The 25,373-nt window shown below is 42.3% G+C and overlaps 1 protein-coding gene across 9 annotated transcripts in view; it reads right to left on the bottom strand.

The window, feature by feature from the left end:
• The window catches only part of LOC143959439 (serine/threonine-protein kinase MARK2-like), a 219,411-nt gene that overhangs the window by 64,289 nt on the left and 129,749 nt on the right, over positions 1-25,373 (bottom strand). For all 9 annotated transcript variants that reach the window (XM_077468087.1, XM_077468091.1, XM_077468092.1 and 6 more), the window contains exons 2-8: positions 23,101-23,292; positions 20,660-20,713; positions 13,547-13,595; positions 7,542-7,607; positions 4,273-4,343; positions 3,050-3,106; positions 858-1,094 (exon numbers count right to left, since the gene is read on the bottom strand). In XM_077468087.1, the coding sequence (XP_077324213.1) occupies positions 858-1,094; positions 3,050-3,106; positions 4,273-4,343; positions 7,542-7,607; positions 13,547-13,595; positions 20,660-20,713; positions 23,101-23,292 (726 nt within the window). The remainder of the gene's footprint in view (positions 1-857; positions 1,095-3,049; positions 3,107-4,272; positions 4,344-7,541; positions 7,608-13,546; positions 13,596-20,659; positions 20,714-23,100; positions 23,293-25,373) is intronic.

Here is a 25,373-nt window from a genome sequence, read left to right as displayed (position 1 = left end):
GTATCCCCGAGTCAGACTCGGGACTGCATCGCTGGATCCAGGAGGAGGATTACTTACCTTCTCCCTCGGATCCAGCGTTGTCTCCCCGTTGTACGAGCGAGCCGTGTCTCGCTCGATGCATTACATCGCCGATCTCCGTGCCCTGCGAGCGTTGCGACGCACGGGCACGGAGATCGGCGCCAAATTCAAAAAGTGAAACAAACAGTAAACATACAGTATAATGTAATCTTACAGATTACATTGCTGTATGTAAATATTTCACATCCCCGTTGTCCCTAGTGGTCTGCCCAGTGTCCGGCATGCAGTTTTATATAATAAAAACTGTTCTTTATGCCTGGAAACTGGAGATTGCCCATAGCAACCAAAACTGTCATTTTACATCAAAAATGATTTTAGACCAGCTAGAAAACAGCGATAATAAATTAGAATCACTCGCAGAATTGAGCGATAGCGATTTGTGGGGAGATCCGTCATCAAATACTGAAAAGTAATGACAGTGACAATTCTGCAACTGAGCAAATTTCAGTGTTTTTGATTTGATTACATTATTGAATAATTTTTATTATTGTTATATTATTATTTGGTACAATTATTTATAATTATTTATTATATTATAATTTATGATTTAATTTTTCAAACTTTATCATACCCGGGATGTCTGCTAGACTCTGGTTTGGACAGATTTAAGAGAGTTATTCCTAAGAATTGCAGGACTACAATATAAAACGCCAAATTTTCATGCAAAATAATGGTACCGCTTTTAGCACCTAAAATCCGAAATAATCGTACCGCCAGGGAGGTTAAAATCCTAGCAATTAAGCACATTCGATTTTGTTTTTATTTAAAATGCAAAATACCTTTAAATTTTGGCCATCGAAAGGCAGGGAACCGCTGACCAACGTATAAAGGATAACTCCGAGACTCCACACATCCACCTCGGGCCCATCATACTTCTTTCCCTGGAAAAGTTCAGGGGCTGCATATGGCGGACTCCCACAGAATGTATCCAGCTTGTTTCCAAAAGTAAATTCGTTGCTGAAGCCAAAATCAGCAATTTTTATATTCATATCCGAGTCCAGAAGCAGGTTTTCCGCCTAAGCAAGAGGAGATGTGGGAATACACAATATATACACCAATAAAATATACTGTAAAAAACTGAACCAGCAATAGAAGGCTTTAAAAGTGCATCCTCTAGTCAGCGCTTCTGGACAGAATAGGGAAAATTAGAAACTCTGAAAGGATTTTTCCATCTGTGACACTACCAATAGGATTTTCCCTCAGTTCCAGTCTCACCAGAGAAGGAAGTGATAGAACATGTTTCTAAAAGAATATAAAAACCTCAACGCTCTTTTTATTGTTGTCTTGGTCCCCTCTGTAGTTCTCTTTTTACTTCCTGTTAAAAAGTGACATTTGACAAAGACGGGAAGTAAAGTGAAATCTCCAGCAGGACTCGGACAGCAAGAAAACCCCGACTGGGGTTCTGAGATTTGGATAAAGATACCCTTTATCACATCATCTCTTCAGTTCATGCGTAACGAATGCATCATAAAGATAAAGGTGTTCAATACATTGCAACTGCATACAAACATAGCTGATCAAAACAGCTCCAGTAAGTTCTTTATACACACAATTTTATACATTTATTTTACAGAAGCATTACCCTAAGCAGAATGCAAGCAGGGACACAAAAGCAGATTGAAGTAGGCCAAAAGCAGGTTAGGCGGCGGTCAAAGGCAAGTCAAGTGAATTGGTCAATGAGCTCAGAATGCTCTCAGAAACATCTAACTAATGCCAAGTGGAAAGAAATGAGCATATCAGCACTGGCCATTACAATTCCTTTATTTTTTTTTAACTCAAAATAAGTGCAACGGATCTACTTATTTTCGGATTCTCAATTCAACCACCCCCTTCCACACGGGGCATCTGTCTGCCCATTCCTGCTGAGCAGGCAGATGGCTGGTCCGTGTCCACCCCACTTACACAGAGCAGACACAGCAAATTCTCCTCTATGGGCAGTCAGATGTAAACAGACCACCTGTCCGTTTACAACCCAATGCCACCTGATCCGATCAACAGAAAAGGGATCCCCATCCACCTGTTTTAAGCATATTGAATGTGATGCCGGTGGGTGTAAACAGACATGTCCATTTACACCCTCCGCTCCACAGATGAGATAGGAGGGGTTGATCGGGTCCACCTGAAAAAACGACAGGCATACCTAATCAGTCCGTTCGTGTGCAAGGGGCCATAAAAAGGTTTGCACTGTGGAGACCATTGCCAAGTGTCCTTTCACGTGGGTATTAGTTCCATCATGTTTTTTCCAAAGGAAAAAATAAAACAAAAAATGAATGAATACGGATTCAGGTTTCAACAGTTTGCACATCAGTCTTCAGCTCAGTTCACATCACTTTCCATTATACTTTTTTTTATGATGTTGTAGGAACTAGTCATGGGTGACAAAAGTATAAATAAAAAACCTGTTTCTTGCCGAAAAACTAACAAAATGATACAGACACAAATGGATGGCATCCGTTTAGGTCTACAAAGAAGGGAAAAAAGGACGCAGATCATTTCCGTTCTTTTCTGCAGACATAAACTAGCTTGGATGTGCATCCATTGTTATCTGCCCGACAGACTGGACACCCATGTGAAGAGTTCCATAGGGTGGAACTTTTTTTTCAAAGATTCAATAAAAAAAAAAAAATGGAAGCTATACATTTTGTAAAAAGCTATAAATCTAATGCATATGGAGGCAAATAATCTCTCTCTATTTTCTCTTGCCGTTTTACATCATGCCTCACCTTGCGGCAATAAGGAAACGCCCTGGGTCTGAATTATTAGAGCATCTTTAGTACAAAAGGGCATATGTAGCTGCATTTTTGTATCTTTTTTTTTTTTATTTATTAATGCTCAGTCACATTTAACTACACAGTGCATTTATTAATAGAGCAGAATTGTAAGATGATGTAATTCCATAGGAAAAGTCACAAGAAAATCAAAGTAAAAAAAATAAAAATAAATATCTTTACTTACACTAATAACTTCTTACCTTTAGATCTCTGTGTACGATAAACTTTTGGTGACAATACTGCACAGCAGAAACAATCTGAGGAGAAAGTGACATGTAAATCGTCACCAAGGACTGAAGCAACAATATTAGTTTGTGTCTACTTTCAAAGTGGAGTACATAGCAAGTTCAATCTTGTAGTGAAGAGTATATATCCTCAGTACAGCATCTGCCGCAAAATGGCACTATTTTTAGCGGCATTTTACCATAATTTTAGCAGCGCTTTTAACCCCTGCTAGCTGCCGCTGGTCATTGATTTCAATGGCAGGGGTTTTTTTAGGAGCGGTGTATGCACCGCTCCCACAACGCCCCAAAGATGCTGCTTGCAGGACTTTTTTCCCTTCCTGCAAGCACACCGCTCCAGTGTCAAAGTTCACACTCAGGCTTTCACACTGGGTGGCAGGGGAGGCATTTTTGAAGCGCTTTACATGCGCTGTTTTTAGCCCTTTAGCGCCTGAAAAACTCCTCCGTGTGAAAGTAGCCTAAAACAAAAGTTGTCATTTATGTACAGGACTAGGGTTCGTTAAAGCAATCACTGTGTCCAGTATGCAGTTCTGCATGCGCATTTACACGCATTTGTAATGTGTTTGCAGTGTGTTTTTTGCCATTTTTTTTACCGAGTTGCAGCCATCTTTGTTTGCAATGTGTTTCAGTAGGTTTACATGCAAAAAAATGTAGTGCTCTGCAATTTTAAAATAACCATCACCTCAAATCACCATGACTGAAAGCCTGCAGTAGGGAGATGGAACTTGACATGTGATAAAACACTTGCCATGGTGGGTTTTTAAGAAATTAAAAACACATTTTGGTCTAAATTTTTAAAAACTTTATTCTACTTGGTATGTTTTATAACAGAAAGTAAAGAAATTTTTTTTATCAAAATGTTACCTTTTTCCTTTTAGAATACTACAAAATAAAGACCCAGTGGTTATTATATACCACCAAAAGAAAGCTCTGTCTCAAGAAAATTATATAAAATTATTTTGGGTAAAGTATTGTATGAGTAATTGTCAGAGCTTTACCTTACTTACCAAGCGCAGCGAACAGTCACTGCAAAGATGCTTTCTGGCTTTTACTACTATACTATTTCATGACAAAATGATAAAATGATCTTAGGTCCACTGCAATTCATTGTAAATTGTATCTATAACCAGTGTGCAGGAAAACAGATCAGTTACATGGCAGCATAAACACGCTAAACCCACCTGCCTAAACTTTGCACGTGCCTCCTTTTCTTTCATTCTTCCATGAGCAACCAAATAATCAAAAACTTCACCTAAAAAGAGATTATGAAGTTAGGTAAATAAACAGAATGTGATTTGATCATTTCAGGCTAGTAAATGTTTCATTGAAAACCCACAGTAAACACACTTCATAGAGCAGAGATCTGAATTAACTCAATTCAAAAGTAAAATAAGTGCTCATTTTAGAAGGAGGCCATCCTGTCTGGCAGCACCAATGCAATTTAATCACAGATAGAGAAAACCTTGTGTGACCCTATTCTTGGCCTGGACAAATGGCAGCTGCCAGGGCAACTGGAAAAATCAACCTGGCTCATGTAATTAGCTTCATTAGTCTGCCATCAGGACCTATGCCTCAGAGCTAGCACTGGTCTACACCATAGACCAGTGATGGCGAACCTTGGCACACCAGATGTTTTGGAACTACATTTCCCATGATATTTATGAACTCTGCAGTGTAGGTGACCATCATGGGAAATGTAGTTCCAAAACATCTGGGGTGCCAAGGTTCGCCATCACTGCCATAGACCAAAGTGCAAGTGCCGCACCTGGAGGCTACTCTGGCACCCCCCTCTCTGCTCAGCAGGTATGACGAAGTGTAAGCCCCCTTTCTTCTTGCTCCAAGCATAAGATTTCAGAGATGTAGAGACAGATAAAACATTCAAGCTGCAGGGCAGCATCTGAATTGGCGATTTTAATATGGGGGGGGGGCGCGATGCAAATTGGATGTGGCTCCACAGAAATATGAGAACACTCACTTTTCACAGCTAAATTAGCTCCATAGTGATCACAGGCACCAGCTTCCGCACTATTTATGTTTAAATCTGCAGTGACTGCATCGCATTTACTCAGGACCTGTCCACACCTATGAGTCTGTAGTAACACGCACAATGATGTGTTACTGTATTTATTAAATAAAGCAGTTTAAAACAATTATTGTAAAAGAAAATCTGCTATCAGATAAAGCAGTTCAGGCACCTAAAAGTGCATATTTGCAGTAGCCTTTCAAGCCCTACCACTGTGCCCAAATTTGGAGTATTCTGATGAGCAACGTTGGTCACTCCTGGAAAGGAGGACACTTCTGTACTTTTATTATTGAACAATGAGACACAGTAACCCATCACAATAGAGCAAGTGTTGACACCAAGTATTGGAGTATGTCTGTGTCAATGGCCTGGCAATTCAGGTAGAGCAACCAAGTTTGTTGGCAGCTGCAGGTATGTACAGGTCTTCGCCTGATACTCAATTGTATTATTTCTAAGTGACTGTTTTAAGTACAAATTTAAGTGAATTTTTTTATTTTTTTTTGCATTACAGAGAGGAGAGGAAGGGGAAGGGGAAAAAAAATGGCCATGGTGCATATGCTCTAAGGCCTGGTTCACACTATTGCGGGCAATTAAAAGTGTAGGAATCGCACCTGTTCCTGCACCTGCAATCACTCGCAGCCAAAACATGCTGTTATTTAAAATGTGCAGGGTTACCATTCATTCTTAAAAGCACCCCCACACATCTACAAAACGCAGCAAGTTTGCAGGTGCAGGAAACGGAAGAAAAGGGCATGTGATTTTCCTGCCGCTGCATTTTAAAAATAGTGCAAGAACCTTTTTCATAGCAGCCCAAATGAATGGGTCGCCATGCCCACACAAACACAGCTAGTAGAGCCACAATGGAGTGAACTAGACCTAATACATGCAGGAAAAGGGCCTTTTGACACTTATGCATAAGGCATGTTTTTAAGAGGCTTTTCGGCATGCAAGTGTGTTTTTCTTATGAATACAAATTTTATTAGAAAGAAAATAATGAAAGATACATGGGAAAAATAAAAGAACATGCAGCAATGTCACCTGTAGAAAATGTTAAAGAAGTTAAATCTGTGCTTTAAATATTTGTAATCATAAAAATACACCTTTAGACCTCTTTCACACTGCCATAGTTTTTCAGGCACTACATCACTAAAAAATAGCGCCTAAAAAAAAAGTGGCTCCATCCACTCCAGTGTGAAAGCCCAAGGGCTTCCATACTGGAGCGGTGCGCTGGCAGGGCATCAGAAAAAGTCCTGCCAGCAGCTGCTTTGGAGTGAAGGAATGGTGAACTCACCGCTGCTCCCCATTGAAATCAATGGGGCAGCGATGCAATACTGCCGACTAAAAAACGTTACTCCGGCGGCATTTTGCAGGTGGATTTAATCCCTTTTCGGCCACTAGCGTGGGGTTAAAACCGCCCGCTAGCAGCTAAATAGCACTACTAAAACAACGGCAAAGTGGTTGCTCGGTGTGAAAAGCTCTTATAAATTCTATGTGGTTTAAAGAAGTTAATGTCTTTAAATGCAATCGTGCAGACAAACAGTTAGGCCTCATGCACACAGGAGGTTTAGTCTCTGTGCCTGAGATTGTTATGTTTAGGTGTGGATTGAACAGGTGTACTGTCCAGCCCCACTACTAGCAGTCAGCTAGTTCTCTAAGAGGCAATAAAATGCAACTGTTGGACAGTGCACCGAGTGGCACTAACATTTATAGGCTGTATGCGCCAAGGGACTAATGCCCTGAACACACGAGGTCTGCGTTCCATGCATTTGTCCCTGGGTGCAAACAGTCGTACCACTCGTTACACTGTCCAGCCACTGCATTTTTCAGCCTTCCATACAGTTCAACAGATTTGCTGGTAGCGGTGCTGGATGGAGCACCTGTTCCTTCTGCCCACACGGGCTAAACGTCTAGTATATATGTGGCCTTTAAGAACAGAAGGATGAAATAGAGTCTTCTATGCACACTTCTCTAGGATATATGCAAATGTGTAGAATGCACACAGCAGAACTGGGTTAGCTTTGTCCTAGGATGCAGCTTTGGTTGGCACTTGGTTTTATCATAATGCTTCCTAATGCATTGCAGTTTGTTAAAAATCTGCAATGTGCAGCTCTTACTCAGAGGGGAATGGTTTTTTTCCCCTCAACAAAATTGTAGTTACTCTTTAAATTGCTATGTCCCCGCTGGAAAGATTCTGCTAACTTCCTGCCCTATTGAACTCACAGAAAGTAAGGGATGCAATGGACATGCTGCAATAAAAACCTAAACAAGGTGGTAAACCTTCTCCACACTAGTACAAAAAAAATGCAGCAGTTGAACTATAATCAACTGTTCACAGGTATGTGAAGAATGCATTGGTCATTGTCATTAGTCTTAGCAGATTTATTGAACAGTAAGAATTGAGGAGAAAAAAAATAAAATACAACAAACCTCCACTTGCATATTCCATTATCAGGTACAATGTCTTGTCCGTTTCTATAACTTCAAATAATTTTACTGAAAGAAAAGACATCAGAATAATTAGAAAAAACAAACAGCATATAAAATAGAGAGAGAACTTCCTTTAACCACTTTGCGGTGATTTTCAAATTTTTCACTCAAAATCAGCAAGTGTTGCTTGAAAAAGTCTTAAAACTCCAAGCAATTACACATTTTCTGTAAGCAGAGGCCCTAAATCCAAAATGGTGGACTTTTTATGTTGCTCGATATTTGCAAACTGCTTATCAAATACAATTTTTAAGTAATAAATACACAAAAGTTCATTTTAACCCTTTTGCTTACACTGCAGTAAGGCCTATGACAGATGCAGTATAAACATTACAAGCCAGGTGTCTCCAAGTAGAGAGAAGGGAAATGAGCAAACCTATACTCACTGATGTCCCCTAGCTAGAAAGAAGGAACACCATGTACTTTGCCACTTCCGGTTACAGCTGTCCCTTTCCCTGGCTGCTGGGAAAGAAGCTAGCAAAGTACGATCTGTGATTTCTCATTAATGATAACCTGTCAGACAAAATGATATTACAATATGAGGCTTTTCAGCCCCCTAGGTGATATCAATATGCACGTTAAAAAAAAAAAAAAAAAAAAAAAAAAGTTTAAATTAAGGTTGACCCAAGGACTTGATAGGGACTTAAAAACGTATTCATATCCTTTAAAATTGTCCACATTTTATCATGTTAAAACCAAAAAATATAAATGCATTTTATTGTGATTTTATGTAATAGACCAACACAAAGTGGCACATAATTGTGAATTGGAAGGAAAATTATAAATCATTCAACATTTTTTACAAATAAATATCTGAAAAGTGCTGTGTACATTTGTATTCAGCCCCCCTGAGTTAACACTTTGTAGTACCACCTTTTGCTGCAATTACAGCTGCAAGTCTTTTTGGGTATGTGTGTTTGCCCATTCTTCTTGCAAAATAGCTCAAGCTCTGTCAAATTGGATGGAGAGCCTCTGAACAGCAATTTTTTTAAGTCTCGCCACAGATTCTCAATTAGATTTAGGTCTAGACTTTGACTGGGCCATCCTAACACATGAATATGCTTTGGATTTAAACTATTCCATTGTAGCTCTGACTGTATGTTTAGGGTCATTGTCCTGCTGGAAGGTGAACCTCCACCCCAGTCTCAAGTCTTTTGCAGATTCTAACAGGTTTTCTTCTAATATTGCCCTGTATTTGGCTCCATCCATCTTCACATCAACTCTGACCAGGTTCCCTGTCCCTGCTGAAGAAAAGCATCCCCACAACAAGATGCTGCCACCGATGGTGTGTTCAGGGTGATGAGCAGTGTTTTCCGCCACACATCGCATTTTGCTTTTAGGTCAAAAAGTTCAATTTTGGTCTCATCTGACCAGAGCACCTTCTTCCACATGTTTGCTGTGTCCCCCACATGGCTTCTCGCAAAATTAAAACAGGACTTCTTATGGCCTTCTTTCAACAATGGCTTTCTTTTTGCCACTCTTCCATAAAGCCCAGATTTGTGGAGGACATGACTAATAGTTGTCCTGTGGACAGATTCTCCCACCTGAGCTGTGGATCTCTGCAGCTCCTCCAGAGTTACCATGGGCCTCTTGGCTGCTTCACTGATTAATGCTCTCCTTGCCCAGCCTGTCAGTTTAGGTGGACGGCTATGTCTTGGTAGGTCTTCAGTTGTGCCATACTTTTTCCATTTTTGGATCATGGATTGAGCAGTGCTCTGTGAGATGTTCAAAGCTTGGGATATTTTTTTTTTTAACTTTACTTCTCCACAACTTTATCTCTGACCTGTCTGGTGTGTTCCTTGGCCTTCGTGATGCTGTTTGTTCACTAAGGTTCTCTAACAAACCTGAGGGCAGAACAGCTGTATTTATACTGAGATTAAATTACAGAAAGGTGAACTCTACTTACTAATTAGGTGACTTCTGAAGGCAATTGATTCCACTAGATTTTAGTTAGACCCCTTTCACACTAGGGCGCGTTGCAGGTGTTACAGCGCTAAAAATAGTACCTGCAAAGCTCCCTGAAAGAGCTGCTGCTGTGTCTCCAGTGTGAAAGCCCTTGGGGCTTTCACACTGGAGCGGTGCGCTGGCAGGATGCTTAAAAAAAAAAGTCCTGCTAGTAGCATCTTTGGAGCGGTGTATACTGCCTATTGAAATCAATAAGGCAGCACGGCAATACCGCCAGCATAGCAGTAGAATTAACCCTCTCTCAGCTGCTATCGTGGGGGGGGGGGGGGGGGTAAAGCGCCCCGCTAGCGGCCAAACAGCTCAGTTTTACCAACGGTGCACCCACGGCCCCAGTGTGAAGGGGGCCTTAGGAGTATCAGAGTAAAGGGTCTGAATACAAATGCATGCCACACTTTTCAGATATTTGTAAGAATTGTTAATAACCATATCTCATTTTCCTGCTACTTCACAATTATGTGCCACTTTTTGTTGGTCTATCACATAAAATTCCCATAAAATACATTTAAGTTTTTGGTTGTAACATGACAAAACGTGGAAAATTTCAAGGGGATGAATATTTTCTTAGGGCGCTGTAAACCCCTACGTACAAAAACGGCAATTGCATTACACATATTATATATCACTGCACACACTTGAAGACTAACTTATCAAATTGATGGCTTTTAAGCGTGCCACCTGAATCTTGCATACCGATTTGCCCTTTCACGGGCGCATGCAATTTTGAGGTTACTTATTCAGTGCATCTATCTTTTATCAGAAAATTAGGCAATGTGTAATATATTATGTTCATGTGCAATAAAATTAACGATCATTTTTTATACTGATAATATGCATTTAAGTCGCGCAAATTTCCGACATAAAGTGAACTACCACTATTTACATTTTTCAGGGTCTCAATTATCAGAAAATATAGAAATTGGGAGTTTCAGTGAAAGAGTACTGTGCACAAACAATATAATACACAATTTTGTAAAATAAAGATGGGATCAAATAAAAAAAAAGATGACAAACAAGCCAAGCTTTAAAATTTTGCATGCCAGTTGCAGCCGTGAGCTTGTTTTAACCACTTGAATTCCAGACAGTTTATCAAATGGCCTTTGGACACCAAACCAGAGGAGGATCCGGGGTGGGAGGGGAATGGTGCAATTGCACCCCACGCCCCACCCCGAGAGATTAGATGTGGGTGAGTTAGTGGACGGGTGAGAGCGGGTGGCTCCACGAGCGGGTGAGAGCAGGCGGGCTGGGCAGCTGAGCGGCTCGGTTAGTGGGTGAGAGCGGGTGGCTCCACAGGCGGGCGGCTGAGGGAGAGCGGGCAGGCTGGGCAGCTGAGGTCTCGGTGGGTGAGAGGGTGGCTGGCCAATCAGCAAGCCGGCGGGCGAGCAGAGAGATGACATCATCTCACATCGCCCACCCTGCAGTTCCGTCCTCACTGTACAGGCAGCCATGGGCAGCAGAGAGATTACATCATCTCTCTGCTGCCTGACTCTGGGACACAGCAAGAGACAATCGGCAATGAGTGACGTGGCAAGGGACAATCTGCAACGTGTGGCAAGTGACGTGGCAAGTGATTATATGCAGTTGTGGGTGCTGGATTCTTAACAACCAGCCATCCAATAGTTAAGGAAGCCAGCAGGTGGCAGCTATGCTATTCACTGGTTAACCACTTCAATACGGGGCACTTAAACACCTTCCTGCCCAGACCAATTTTGAGCTTTCAGCGCTGTCGCAATTTGAATGACAATTGCGCGGTCATGCTACACTGTACCCAAATGAAATTTTTATCATTTTTTTCCCACAAATAGAGCTTTCTTTTGGTGGTATTTGATCACCTCTACGGTTTTTATTTTTTGCGCTACAAATAAAAAAATACCGAAAATTTTGAAAAAAAAAATGTTTTTTTTGTTTCAGTTTCAAAACTTTGTAAATAAGTACGTTTTCACTTTCACTGATGGGCACTGATGGGGCTACACTGATGGGCACTGATAAGGCGGCACTGATGGGCACCAATGAAGTGGCACTGATAGGCGGCACGGATGGGCGACACGGACGGACACTGATAGGTGGCACAAATTGGCACGGATAGCTGGCACGGATGGGCGGCACAAATGGGCACGGATAGGCGGCACAAATGGGCACGGATAGGCGGCACTCCTAGGCGGCACAAATGGGCACGGATAGGCGGCACAGGTGGGCACTCCTAGGCGGCACAGGTGGGCACTCCTAGGCGGCACAGGTGGGCACTCCTAGGCGGCACAGGTGGGCACTCCTAGGCGGCACAGGTGGGCACTCCTAGGCGGCACAGGTGGGCACTCCTAGGCGGCACAGGTGGGCACTCCTAGGCGGCACAGGTGGGCACTCCTAGGCAGCACAGGTGGGCACTCCTAGGCAGCACAGGTGGGCACTCCTAGGCAGCACAGGTGGGCACTCCTAGGCAGCACAGGTGGGCACTCCTAGGCAGCACAGGTGGGCACTCCTAGGCAGCACAGGTGGGCACTCCTAGGCGGCATTGGTGTTATACTATAGTAATGGATGCCAATCAGTGCCAAACAATAATGCATGCCAATCAGTGATGCCCATTGTGGGCACTGATTGGCATCCATTATGGGCACTGATTGGCATCCATTGTGCTGACTGGCATCCCTGGTGGTCTAGGGAGGATTACCTTTTCCCTGGTGGTCTGGTGGCGTCCCTGGTGGTCCAGTGTGGGCATCCTCGGGGGGGCTGTGCTGATAATCGATCAGCACAGACCCCCCCTGTCAGAGGAGCAGCCGATCGGCTCTCCTCTACTCGCGTCTGACAGACGCGAGTGAGGGAAAGCCGATCACCGGCTCTTCCCATTTACACTGTGATCAGCCGTGATTGGACACGGCTGATCACATGGTAAAGAGTCTCCGTCGGAGACTCTTTACCGAGATCGTAGTTGCCGGGTGTCAGACTGACACCCCGCAACAACGATCGCCGCGATGCGCGCCCCCGGGGGCGCGCAGCGGCTCATAATCCTGATCACGTCATATGACGTCCGGTCAGGATTATGAAACCACTTTGCTGCCGTCAATTGCCTATAGGGCGGGCGGCAAGTGGTTAAGTATCCGGCAACCACCAGCCACACAATGTCCCCCTCCCTGTACCTCCATGATAGTCAACCCAAGCTCCTCTATTCTCAGTTTCTTGTTCTTGTGTAGAGGCCATGATACCACCGGACACTGCAGAGTAGGAGGAGCCAGGAACAGCTCTGTGGCACGCTAAAATGCGAGGATAGGGGGTGGTCGGGACTACTCCTCCACATGAAGAAGCAGAGAGGAGCAGTGGGGGAACCACCATGGAAGTATGGGGGGGTGGGGAGGGATGGAAATGTTCATTGTATGTGTAGCCATCGGCTGGTAAAGACCCTGGTATGCAATTCACTATTTGTTAAGGTCACCGGTGGGTGCCGTTCGTCAATAACCAGCATTTTTGCCTTATGAAATCAAAAATGCACCTTGTGGTGTGTTTTTTGGTATATTTTTGGTTTATTTTCCATTGACTTAAATGGAAGGTGTATTTTTGATGTGCACCAAAGATGCAGCATGCAACACAAAATGAAAACTCACATAGGATTTAAGGGTGACTAATTTTAATGCACTTTTGTTGTGCTGGAAAAGATGCGTTTTAGTAAACATGACAGCATGCAGGAGCAGACGATTATAAAATATATGGTTGTAGACTGGAGCTTTGCTTTAAAAATGATCATTTGCAAGCTCCCAGATAAAATTCAGTAAACCTACATTTTTTATTCTTTTGCAATATATTTATTAAAGATTCTAAGATCATAAATACAGTAAATGTAGAAAAGCCATTTGGTACGAAGAACATATGAAGTATATTCTATATAAAAAAAAAAAATGTATTTTACAGATATTTTGCTAATCCTACTTTAATGATATGTCAATTTTAGAAGAGCCAAATACCATGACAACAGCAATGGAACAAGTATGAAAGTTTACCTATGTTAGGGTGATTTAGAACCTTCATAATTCGCACTTCTCTGAAGAGCTGTTGAAAAAGATTAAGAATAATTATTTCGGATAGAACTGCATATACACAGTATGTTGCATGCAACTTAGAGCTGGTTTCAACGTCAACTTTATTGCAACTGCTCTGTATAAAATGGTCCAAATGTGATCCTATGATCTAAGTTATTTGTTCCCCTGCTTTTCATTTAACCACATGGGCCCCGGAAGAATTTACCCTCTTCCTGATCAGAGCACATTTTGCGATTCGGCACTGCGTCGCTTTAACTGACAATTACGCGTTTGTGCGATGTTGCAAATTTTATCTCAGTTTAGGCCGATATGTATTCTTCTACAAATTTTTGGTTAAAAAAAAGAAATCTCAATAAGTGTATATTGTTTGGTAGGTGCTAAGGTGATAGCGTCTACACAATAGGGGATAGATGTATAGCATATTTTTTTTTTTTCTTTTACTAGTAATGATGGCGATCTGCAATTTTTATTGCGACAGCGACATTATGGCAGACACATCGGACAATTTTGACACATTTTTGGGACCATTAACATTAATACAGTGATCAATGCTCTAAAAATGCATTGATTGGCAGTGAAGGGGTTAACACTAGGGGCGATCTAGGGGTTAACTGTGTTCCCTGGGAGGTAATTTTATCTGAAGGGGACTGATAAGATCAAGTGACAGATTGTGGTTCCTAGCTAATAAGAACACACAATCGGTCACTCCTGTCAGAACAGAGAGGGAAGTGTGTGTGTTTACACATACACGTCCCTGTTCTGTCTCCTGGTCATGATCGATTGTGGCCAGCAGTCACGAGCATCGGCATCCCCGCTGTGTGGCCGGCGCGACCGTTATCCCGACCCCGCGAGCCGACGAATAGCTATGACAGCTCGCGTAGTGGGGCCAACCTGCTGCAGTATAAGTGTGGCGGTTGGTCGGGAAGAGGTTAATTGTCACAGAATTAAGAAAGTTGTTGGCCCATTTGGTTCGCACCAGAACATGCGAATAGGCAAAAAATTCGGAAGAACACACGAACAGCATTAAAGTGTATGGGACACAAACATGAAAAATCAAAAGTGCTCATTTTAAAGGCTTATATGCAAATTGTCACAAAAAGTGTTTGTGGACCCAGACCATGCCCCAGGTCCTGCAACAAACATTTATTCGGGAGCAGTTTTTTGTTTTTTTTAATGCTTAAAGTTAAACAACCAAAAAAATATGCAAAAAAAAAAATAAAAATCTAAATTCCTTCATCAATTTAGGCCAATATGTACTCTGCTACATATTTTTGGTTAAAAAATAAGCGTATATTGGTTGGTTTGCACAAAACTTATAGCGTCTACAAACTATATTTAGGGATTTTTTTTTTTACTAGCAATGGTGGTGATCAGCGATTTTTTTTTTTGCGGGACTACAACATTGTGGTTGACAAATCTGACACCAAATGGCACTTTTTGGGGAAAAGTGACACCAATACAGTGATCAGTGTTAAAAAAAAAAAAATGCAGTCATTGTATTAATGACAATGGCAGAGAAGGGGTTAACATCAGGGGTGATCAAAGGGTTAAGGGTGCTAATAGGGAGTGATTTCTAACTGTGTAGGCCTGCAGGGGATGAACTGACTGGAGGAAGAGAGACATCTGTGCTTCTGATTAGCAGGAACATAAGATCGCTCTCTTCCTCTGACAGAACGGCGGTCTGTCTTGTTTACATAGGCAGACCGCCATTCTGCCTCTTCTGCGAATGATTGGCATGTCCCGCTCACAGTGTCTAATCACAGCGGGAGAGCGGCTCTGGCAGCACGCACATGCACCCCAGAGCTGACAACAACAATCCTGTATAGGTACGTGATCTTGCAATTAAGTGCTGCCCTGTCACAGTACATGTCCTTAAGTGGTTAAAGCGGCGTTCCAGCCAACTATGAAAAAAAATATATAAAAAGTCAGCAGTTACAAAAAGCGTAGCTGCCGATTTAAATAACACTCACCACCTGTCCCATGATCTAGCGTTGTGCTCACCCGCTGCTTTCATTCCTCGGCACCGGCATCTTCACTATGGGCACCCGGCTGCGACAGCTTGCTGGGTGCCCAATGCGCATTGTGAAGACTGCAGGAGGGGAGAAGAACCTCCATTTTCGTCCAACTAGGCGGCCGAAAGGAAGTGGGAGCGAGTACCTGCCCCCCTCAAAAGTGCCAATTCTTCAAGAGGAGCGGGGGAGGAGTCCTTAAAGCGGAACTTCCCCTTTTGGGTGTAGGCTTACCGGTGGCTGCCATAACGGTAATTTACGTCAAAATCATGATGTATATTCCCATTTAGGCGGTCGGCAGGTGGTTTAAAAAGTGTTTTATTAAAATGAGAAGTAGGGCCAAAGCTTTTTTGGCTCCACTTCTCCTGTGGGTCACAAGGAGTGCATTTCATTCTGCACTCATCTGACCCAGATTCAGCTGACATAGCGAAAGCCTGCTTTGTTTTACAATTTGCTAACAATATCTATATTGCCTTATGATGACTGCAGTACTGACTGTCTCCTGGAATGTCAGGGGGCTCCACAACCCACTTAAACGTTCCATATTTTTTTTCATCAATGCGGAAGTACCTTCCTGCTATTTGTATCCTTCAGGAGACAACTCACAACCGATACGTTGCCATGTTTGGGTTACTCCTGGGTCAGATGGGTGTTCCATTCCACTCACACCTCCTATTCTAGGGTGGTGAGTGTTCTGGTCCACCATACCCTAGACTTTCTGGTTCATGATAAACAAGTGGACACTGAAGGACATTATGCGATATTGTTATGCCGGTATTTTTCAGGTTAAATGCATTCTAGCTTGTGTGTATATTCCACCTCCGTTTAACTCCGCAGTGCTGCGGGTCATATTGACTTACCAGCTGGGCAGCCCTGAGATCCCCTTGTATGTGGTTGGGGACCTTAATTGCTATATGGACCCAAGCATAGATAAACTTCCCCCCGATACAGCCAGGAAGTGGTACCCGTCGTACAGCACTTTTAAAATTTGCTGACGAAGCAGGCTGGATGGACCCCCGGCGTAGTAGATAACCCAAACAGAAGCAATTTTCATGCTTTTCTAAAATATATTGCTCATTGTCTAGGATTGATTTATGTCTTTGTACCCCACCGGCCTCATATTATTCAGGCCATTGAGTATGCAGAGAGGAATATCAGATCGTTCACCTTTACTAGTCTACCTAAAATGTCAGACGCCTCAACTCATGGTAAGGCTCCATGGAAGCTTAAAGTGGTTGTAAACCCTTACAATCCACTTTTTACTACAGGTAAGCCTATAATAAGGCTTACCTGTAGCTACCCTAAATCTCCTAAACCTACACGGTTTAGGAGATATCCCCTGTATCAGCATGTGCCGACATCATTGGCACATGCGCACTGAAGCAACGGCTCGCTGGTGCAGTTGCTTCAGCTGATGTGCCATTACCGGTGGCTCCCAAGCACATGTGCGGGAGTGATGTCATTGCGGCTCCAGCCAATCACAGCGCCGGAGCCCGTGATACCTGGAAATAACTCCAGGAGCGTTGTTGGCCAGAGCAGTGTGCGGGGACCGTAGCGGGGGCTTCAAACTAAGGTGAGTATTTCATAATGAGCTAGTATGCTATGCCTTTGTCTTGCAGATTTTTTTGTTATAGTGGGTTTACAACCACTTTGAAGAGGAAGTAAACCCTGATGAGTTTACTTCCTCTTTCATTCCCTGCAAAGGCAAAGCATAATGGACTACTATGTATCGCATAGTAGTCCATTATGTGTCACTTACCTGACACAGGAGCCAGCGAAGTCACCGTTGTCCCCTGTAGTCCGCCGCATCCATCTTGTTGGTGGCGTCTCGCAGCTCCGCCGCTGTCATTCGACACGCGCGGCAGCTCCATTCTTGGAAATGCCAGCGCTCAGTGCGCCTGCGCGCCGCTGTCTACGGCGCATGCGCCGTAGACAGCGGTGCCCGTTTTCAGGCAAATATCTCCTAAACCATATAGGTTTAGGAGATATTTCTTGGACCTACAGGTAAGCCTTAATCTAGGCTTACCTGTAGGTCAAAGTGGTTTGTAGGGGGTTTACAACCACTTTAAATGCTTTCTGGCGGAAACTTTTCCCCTCTCATTCAGCTATTGAGGCCCATATAGTTGAGTTTTGGTGCACCGATTCCGATCACTGGAAACTACTTACAGTATGGGACACCTTTAAGGCCTCTGAGGGGCGTGTTCATCTCTGAAATGCCGAACATTAAAAAGGCTACCAATTTTCACAAAGAACAGGCTGCACAGCTGGAGAGTCTATTGGAGGCAGAATTTATTGCTAATCCATCTGACTACTTCTCTCACTTAAAAAGTGTTTAATGCTGCTACATTACTTACCCATGTCCATGACTAAAGCAAATTTTATATTATTGAAACCCTGTAAAGATCGACTGGACCCAGGGTCTTATAGGCCTATAGTCCTGTTGCAAACCGATATAAAAATTTTAGTTAAGGTATTATCCCTGAGGTTGAATACTGTCATTACAACTATTATTCACTCGGACCAGTCTGGATTTATTCCCCAAAAATTCACGGCAATTAATTTATGCAGGCTATTTCTTAACCATCAAACCTTGGCTTTGGAGCGAAATTCCTATCCTTTGCCGGTCTGTTATATAGCTCTCCAGAAGCGGCAATTACAGTAGCAGTTCAGCTTTCACCCACTTTTTCCCTAGGAAGAGGTACTTGGCAGGGGTACCCACTGACCCCACTCTTATTTGCTATAGCTATTGAGCCCCTAGCGGCCATAATCTGTTCCGAGATAAGATCATGCTATATGCAGATCATACTATGCTCATGCCGGGAGACACCAGTGGATCCTTACAGAAAGCTATGACAGTTATGACTAACTTCTCTGGTCTCCTCATGAATTGGACGGGCGAAATCTGCCATTATGATTTTAAATGCTGACCCGGGTGGCTCCAACACAGCCTTTCAAAACATTTCAGTATCCTCTAACTTTAAGTACCTGGGTATTTATATGACGTCATGTCTTCTGGACTATGTTTTCCTGAATTTTTCACCTCTGTTCACCCACTTGCGGAACAAAGTTAAAATATTGACTTGACTTTGGCTTTCCGTGGTAGGGAGGATTAACCTTTTAAAAATGATCTTCATGCCACAGCTCCTTTATATCCTTTACAACTCACCCATGGTTATCCCTCTGAAGAGGTTTCGAGTTATTAACGCCACCTTCCACTCACTCATAACTTCATAAGGCATACTAAACCCCCAAGGATTAAACTAGAAAGGCTTCAAAGACCGAAAGAGTGTCAGCCCAGCATCGCCTAATCCATTGCTGTATTACTTGGAAGCTCAGTTACAACATTTCCAGAGCCATGTCCCGGGCCAATGATGCATTTAGTGCCACCAACCATATACTGCATTATGCGACGGGTGAAAGATGTCGCTATGGGATTGGAAACCTTAACATATAGCACGTCTAATAAACGTTTCCCCAAATACACTTTCATGCAGAAGGTCTAGACAAGGCAAGACAAATGCAGGAGGTGGTGGGTTTTACTAAATACAGTCCAATATGGGCAAACGCATTTTGGGAGAGATTAAATCATTGCAAAGTGGGGCCAAGTGGTATCAAACGGTTGTCCCACATCTTTGAAAAACTGCAAATTGTGCCCTTGCCCCACTTTGCAATTTCAGCTTCCACAAAATATGTATTTTTATGATTTACAATTACAGCATGCAGTTGGAATACAAACAGGCACTGACACTTGGGTGCAATCTTCGACACCTATTTTCAATCATATGGCCGAGATAGAAATCTACTAGGGATTTATATCACGATGCTACTACATGCTGTTGCTTATTTTCTTGAAGGACTTCCCTTCACGAGTGGAGGCTAGATGGGAGAATGAAGTAGAGACATTTGAAGAGGAACAATGGGAGGAAGCCCTACAGACTGTACAGATGTGTTTGCTCAATGTTACACAGAGACTATTGCAGTTGTACGCCCCTTCTTAGGGTTCATCTTACATCAGCGAGGCTTTTTAAAATGGGAGTGAGAGGGGATTCTATATGTGCCAGGGATCACGGGGATCTAATCCATCTACTATGGAGATGCCCCAAGCTACATATATACTGGGGAAAAGACACCCTTAATAGGGTAATTCAAGTCACTATTGGCTGGGATCCTAAACCCTGCCTTTTGGGCAAATCGGCTGAATCTCCCACATGGAAGGAGCGAGTTGCAGCTATGGGGGATACACTGCCCCAGGAAAACTACATATTCCAACACAGAAGGTGCCTGCATAAATATCAGTTTGGTTACCGTGACTTGACACACCAGGGCTGACCCCGGTTGATCTAATTCTAGACAGAATATTGTGAATGTGATTTTGGGTGTTGAACAAATGCAAACCAAAACAGTGTATTTTCATACAGGTATGAAACAGTGATAAGATCTACTAAAAGCTTTTGGGAGGACGATGGGATGTGGTGACACATGTATATTGGCTGAAACTTTTCTGGCACAAATATCTGATGTATGTTTGGTAACTTTTTCAATAAAGAACTTCATTGATTTAAAAGCCTCCGTTGGCTGACCTCACAGAGCCAGTCCAGGCTGACTGGCTCTGCAGGGATCCTGACAATGTCAGGATCCACCCACTTGCCTGACCAGCAGCTGGCTTAGTCTCTCAGCTACTGAGAGCCTGAGCCAGCCGCCCGCCCCCCCCAGTGAGCGTTGGAGGAGCAGAGTGACGGTGACCAACAGTCACTGCTGCTCGCTCACTGAAAATCAAGAGCCGAGTGATCATGTGATCACTCAATTCTCGGTCCTCGAGCTGGCAGGGGACAGCTGTAGCATTGGACTGATGCTGCAGCCATTTAAGGGATAGAGATAGATAGAGATTTTTTTTTTCTTCCGGTGTTGCACTTCTTATTTACCAACGTGCTAGTGCGTTACACAAAATATTCCAGCAGTTAGTAACTGTTTTTATTTTGTAATTAACTCTTACAATAAATCTTTTTTTTTTTTTATTATGGTATATTTTACAAATCCTACATTAAATTATTATTTTACTTCTTACCTTTTGCAAACTGGAAGAATTCAGCTGTGTTTTGTCTATAATTTTTACAGCTACCTGAAAAATAAAAAATTAAGAACATTCATTATATTCATTGCTAGATTGCATCATAGCGTGCAAAAGAAACAAATATTGAAAAGTTATATCACGCATTACATTTTCCCTGCTTATGTTCACTCCAGACAAAAAGTTAAACTATCTGAACAATTGAGACACAGATGGCTGTAAATTACACGTTATTGTATCCCTTTCACATGGGCATGTTGGCGAGGTAATGTCAGGCGACTGAGGCACGTTTTAAATGCACCTCAAAAGCCGCCTCTCAAAACCCAGCAATGGCTGCCAGACACCCCAATGCAGTTGGAACACTGTGCTTCATGGTGCAGCAACAAAAGAAAACAAAAAACCTAGGGGAATGTTACATTGAGCAGTCCTGCCCTTCAACACACCCCAGCCACACTGCAACCATGTTCAATTGGCATGGTAGCAGCACAGTGAAGTGATATATCAGTGTGAAATACCTCTTCAAACAGGTGTGCAGGTGGCAGTATATCACCACTTGATCACTGTGGGCCAGCCACTGTGAACAAAGCAATCCACCATGGATCGCAGGTCAACAGCTATGCTTATGTGAAAAGGGCCTTAAGCTATCAAGGAACAAAAGGGTTAGAAGGATGTACTTTAATACTCAAATTAGTGTTTGATCGCACTATAATGTATACAGCAACATGCATTTATTTGCTTTTATTAATGGTGATGGCAGACTGGTGACTGCTGCTAGAAACAAATCACTAGTGGCAGATCGCCAATAGTCCACCTGTCTCCCTATAGAATCGCTCCCTTGTTACCTGATGCAGAAAAATGTCACTCCAATCGCTAGTGATTAAGATTCAGTAGCATTCAGGGCAAGCGAGGGAGCAAGTCAGTACAAATAAGGGTAATACACTCTGACATCAGGTGACTGCCACTGGGAAATTCGCTAGTGGCACTTCCGAATTTATCTTCCGCTTATCTGTACTGATTTACCCCCTAGTCTCACATACAACTGGCTGGTTTGCAGGGCAACACTTCCAAAAATGCAACATATCACATATGCAGTATACCACAGGTATGAGAACATGCTCCTTTTGAACGCGTTAATTTCGACATTAAATCTGCATCTGCACATGTAGAAATCAACAATCATTAAAGAGTTAATATGCGTTTTCATGTAGCGGTTTGATTCCATTTCAGCTCTGCACTAAAAAATTAGTTATAGCTAATGCCAAAATCTTCTCCATGGTGTTAAAGCTGTATGGCTAATCACATATCTCAGTATCTCATTACTGACTGAAAATCCCTTATGGCTCAAAAAGAGCAGCAAGGACTCCTTATTCCAAATATATAAAATCATCATACATGCTCCCACCAGAGTACACCATGGGAGAAGGTTCTGGTCCCTACAACTCATGGTGACCTCCATCTGCGACTGTTTGATAACTGAAATTGTGGTATTTAAAGTGGATGTAAACCCACCCTCATCATTTCTAAATTACTCCCATAGTGCTGATCTATAAGGATATACATGCCTCCTGCATGTATCCTTACCAGTCAAATATCTCCCTTTTAGCTGTTTGGATCCCTGCAATACTCCGGATTCTGTGGGCAGGTCTGTTGTCCAGGGCTCAGTGGGTGGAGTCGTATCAGTAGACTCCCCACCCACCTCTACACTCCCCTTGGCCAGGCTCGAAACGTCTTACACTGAACTTCTGATGGTCTCGTGGATCAGTCAAAACCCAGAAAAGTCACCACATGAATTCAGCATGCCCAATCATGCTGAGGTGTGGAGCAGCCAATCCTGGGAGATCAAATGTGGGTTCCAGTGTATTGATTTGATTCACATGTATCCTGAGGAAGACCATCAAAATGCATCTGTTTACATGTGAATTGTTTTGGATCTATACATTTTGTGAACCTCCAGTTTTATTTGTGATGTTTTAATCAACATAAATAAAAGACTGTTTTAAACGTAGTATTTGTGTTTCAATGCACACACAAACTACATTCCAAAAAACCCATAGGAATGATGTGAATGTCATGAGCTACAAAAATCCTCAACGCTATACAAACAGCTTAAAAAGTATAACTAAACCCAAAACTTTATTTTTTTTACGTTTTGGATAGAGCAGAGTGGAATTAGAACCCATGTCAGTTTTTTGGTTGCTGGTGCCCCATCCAATGGGAGGGGGTCAATTTAGGGAGAGGGGGCTTGGCTGTGCACTGTTTGCCACCCCCCAAGAAAATATACCACTGGCTGCCACTGCTGGAAGTGAAGGTAAAGTTCCCCTGTGGGACACAAATGCCAAAAAAAAAAAAAAAAAAAAAAAAAACAGACGGGGATTAATACCCTCCCTACATTATTAAATAAAAATAAACAAAACCATGCCTTTTGTAAAGTTTCTCACCTCCTTTCCTGTTAAAACATGGCGTGCTAGCTTAACCTTGGCAAAATTGCCCTTGCCGATAGTTTTGAGGAGACGATAATTCCCAATATGCGGCTGCTCATCTGCTGAAGTTGGTATTGAAGGGCGACCTCTCAGCATATTGGGCTTGCTGTTACCACTGCTCGTCTTCGAGTCTGTGTGACCCACTGCAGGCTGCAGAGAAATAGGATAGCGGATTATTGCAATTACTAATGCAACTTAAATTGACTATTACATAGACCTTAGATCAATGTTCCAAACCAAGGAGTCAAGGTAAATGTCAGATCTTGCCTGCTTTATAGTTAACACTCCAAAGAAATAAATCAAGAGAAAGCTAAAAAGTGTTAGTCAATGCTGAGCGGCAAATGGTAGGAAATACCTGGAGTTTTTAATAATAATTATATATATATATATATATATATATATATATATATTTTTTTTTTTTTTTAAATAACAGTGGAATTGAGCCTTGCACAATGGTTTATACTACAGGCCTAAAAAGTTCATGCAACTTTCTTCCCCCAACGAGTCTAAAAAGGGAGAGCAAGTTAAATAGAACACTACGATACCTATCCATCCATCCATAAGTAAAGTGTGTGTTCCTGTAACAAATGGTTTAGGCTGTCTTTTTATCATTGTATTGCTCACCTGCATTTGTTATATCTGGCGGACAACCAGACAAAACCTTGGTTATAGAGACATACTTATCAGCCATAGACAATATAATTTTGATGAAAATGTGTGGTTAACATGCACATAATCATAATGAAGCTTCCTATAAATACCTTTACCAATTATTGCGAGTATAACCTTTATATACTTTGTCTGTTATTCTCAACATCTAAATCACAATAAGTAATCTGTGTACCTACCCATTAAAAAGACACTGGTACAACGAAAAAAGTTAAGGTGAAAAAAAAAAAAGCACAGGCCTAAACAATAAAAGAGCAAAAAGCGCAAGGGTGCCAGCTGCTATACCCAGTGCAACACGGACATGCCAATATGTAATGGGTATGAAATCAAGAAAGTGAATAGTGGAGCATTATTATGAATTACTGCACCTCGTACTTGGTGCTTGGCGCTTTGTTTCCTGCAAGTTTGATCTCTTATGCTTTCGCAGATAAGCAGACAGGTTGTCAAATACAGAATAAATGAACACTACACAGATCGATACACTGGGTACATTATTGTTAGCTGTACAATCCAAAATAAAGCCCTTTCTTTCCGGTTTTGTATAGCCTGGGGAAGGGCCAGAACTCCCGCTAGGCTTTTATTGCTGTCTGTGTCCTGGGATGGGAGGTTATTCTCACATTTCATCTTGGTGACTGGTGTTACTGGGGTAAAATAAAAGTTAAAGGAAATCTAAAACTGTACAGTTCTCACTGGAACAATAGGTGTGAGGAGATGCCCCGTGACAGCTGTCAAAACGTGTTACTTCTCCTTTCCTGTTATGATATTAGGAAAGGAAGTCCAAAGAAATCTCCCCAAAGGGAAAATATACAGCAGTAAATGAGGCAAATACACAGAGGTAAAAACAACATACACAGCCTTTCATCTGAGTCCGAAGCTGGCTATAAACGAATAGAAACATTTGTTCAAAAAATATGACAAATTCCATTTTAAAGTCAATGGACTTTCACAAATGAAAACGCCATTCATGGTTAGAAATCCGTTTGAGAACAATTTTCCATCCCGCTCCTTCAGATTTTCTCAATGCGGTAGAAAACTTCAATTTTGACCCCACCAACTGTTAGAAAATCAAATGCATATTCTTAAAGTGAAACTTTTCTAACAACAGTCTACTAGTATTTAGCCAGCTTTACTGAGCACACTCAAGTTATAATCACCACAGCAAATTATATTGGTGAAACTGGAACAGTGTTCATATAAAAAGGCAATGCATAATGTATTTGTAGTACACATTCGGAGTTACATTCCCTATCTGGTTCCCAGTTGTCCAAGGACAGCTAAATTGAGTGTAAGCAAATAATGTTGATTTACAACTTGCAGGCAGAATCTTCTACTGTGTACAAGGTCTTCTTCATACCTGATCGTTCAGTCACGTGAATACTGAAGCGGCACAATGCTCATGATGAAGAACTTCATTCTTTGCAATGGGCCTGGTTGGCGTTGTGTCACTTGTCGGTTGTGTATAGCTCAGAAATATACATGAGATTCTTTGGAGTAATATTGCACATTTGTGGCCCTGTAGACTCGAATGAGAATAGCACTTGAAAAACGCGTGTTTAGGTGCT

This window comes from Lithobates pipiens, unplaced genomic scaffold (assembly GCF_037356315.1).
Source record: "Lithobates pipiens isolate NorthernLeopardFrog02 unplaced genomic scaffold, aLitPip1_a1.2 Scaffold_75, whole genome shotgun sequence".
In the NCBI taxonomy this organism is placed as follows: Eukaryota; Metazoa; Chordata; class Amphibia; order Anura; family Ranidae; genus Lithobates; species Lithobates pipiens.
This window is presented reverse-complemented; position numbering and strand designations above follow the sequence as displayed.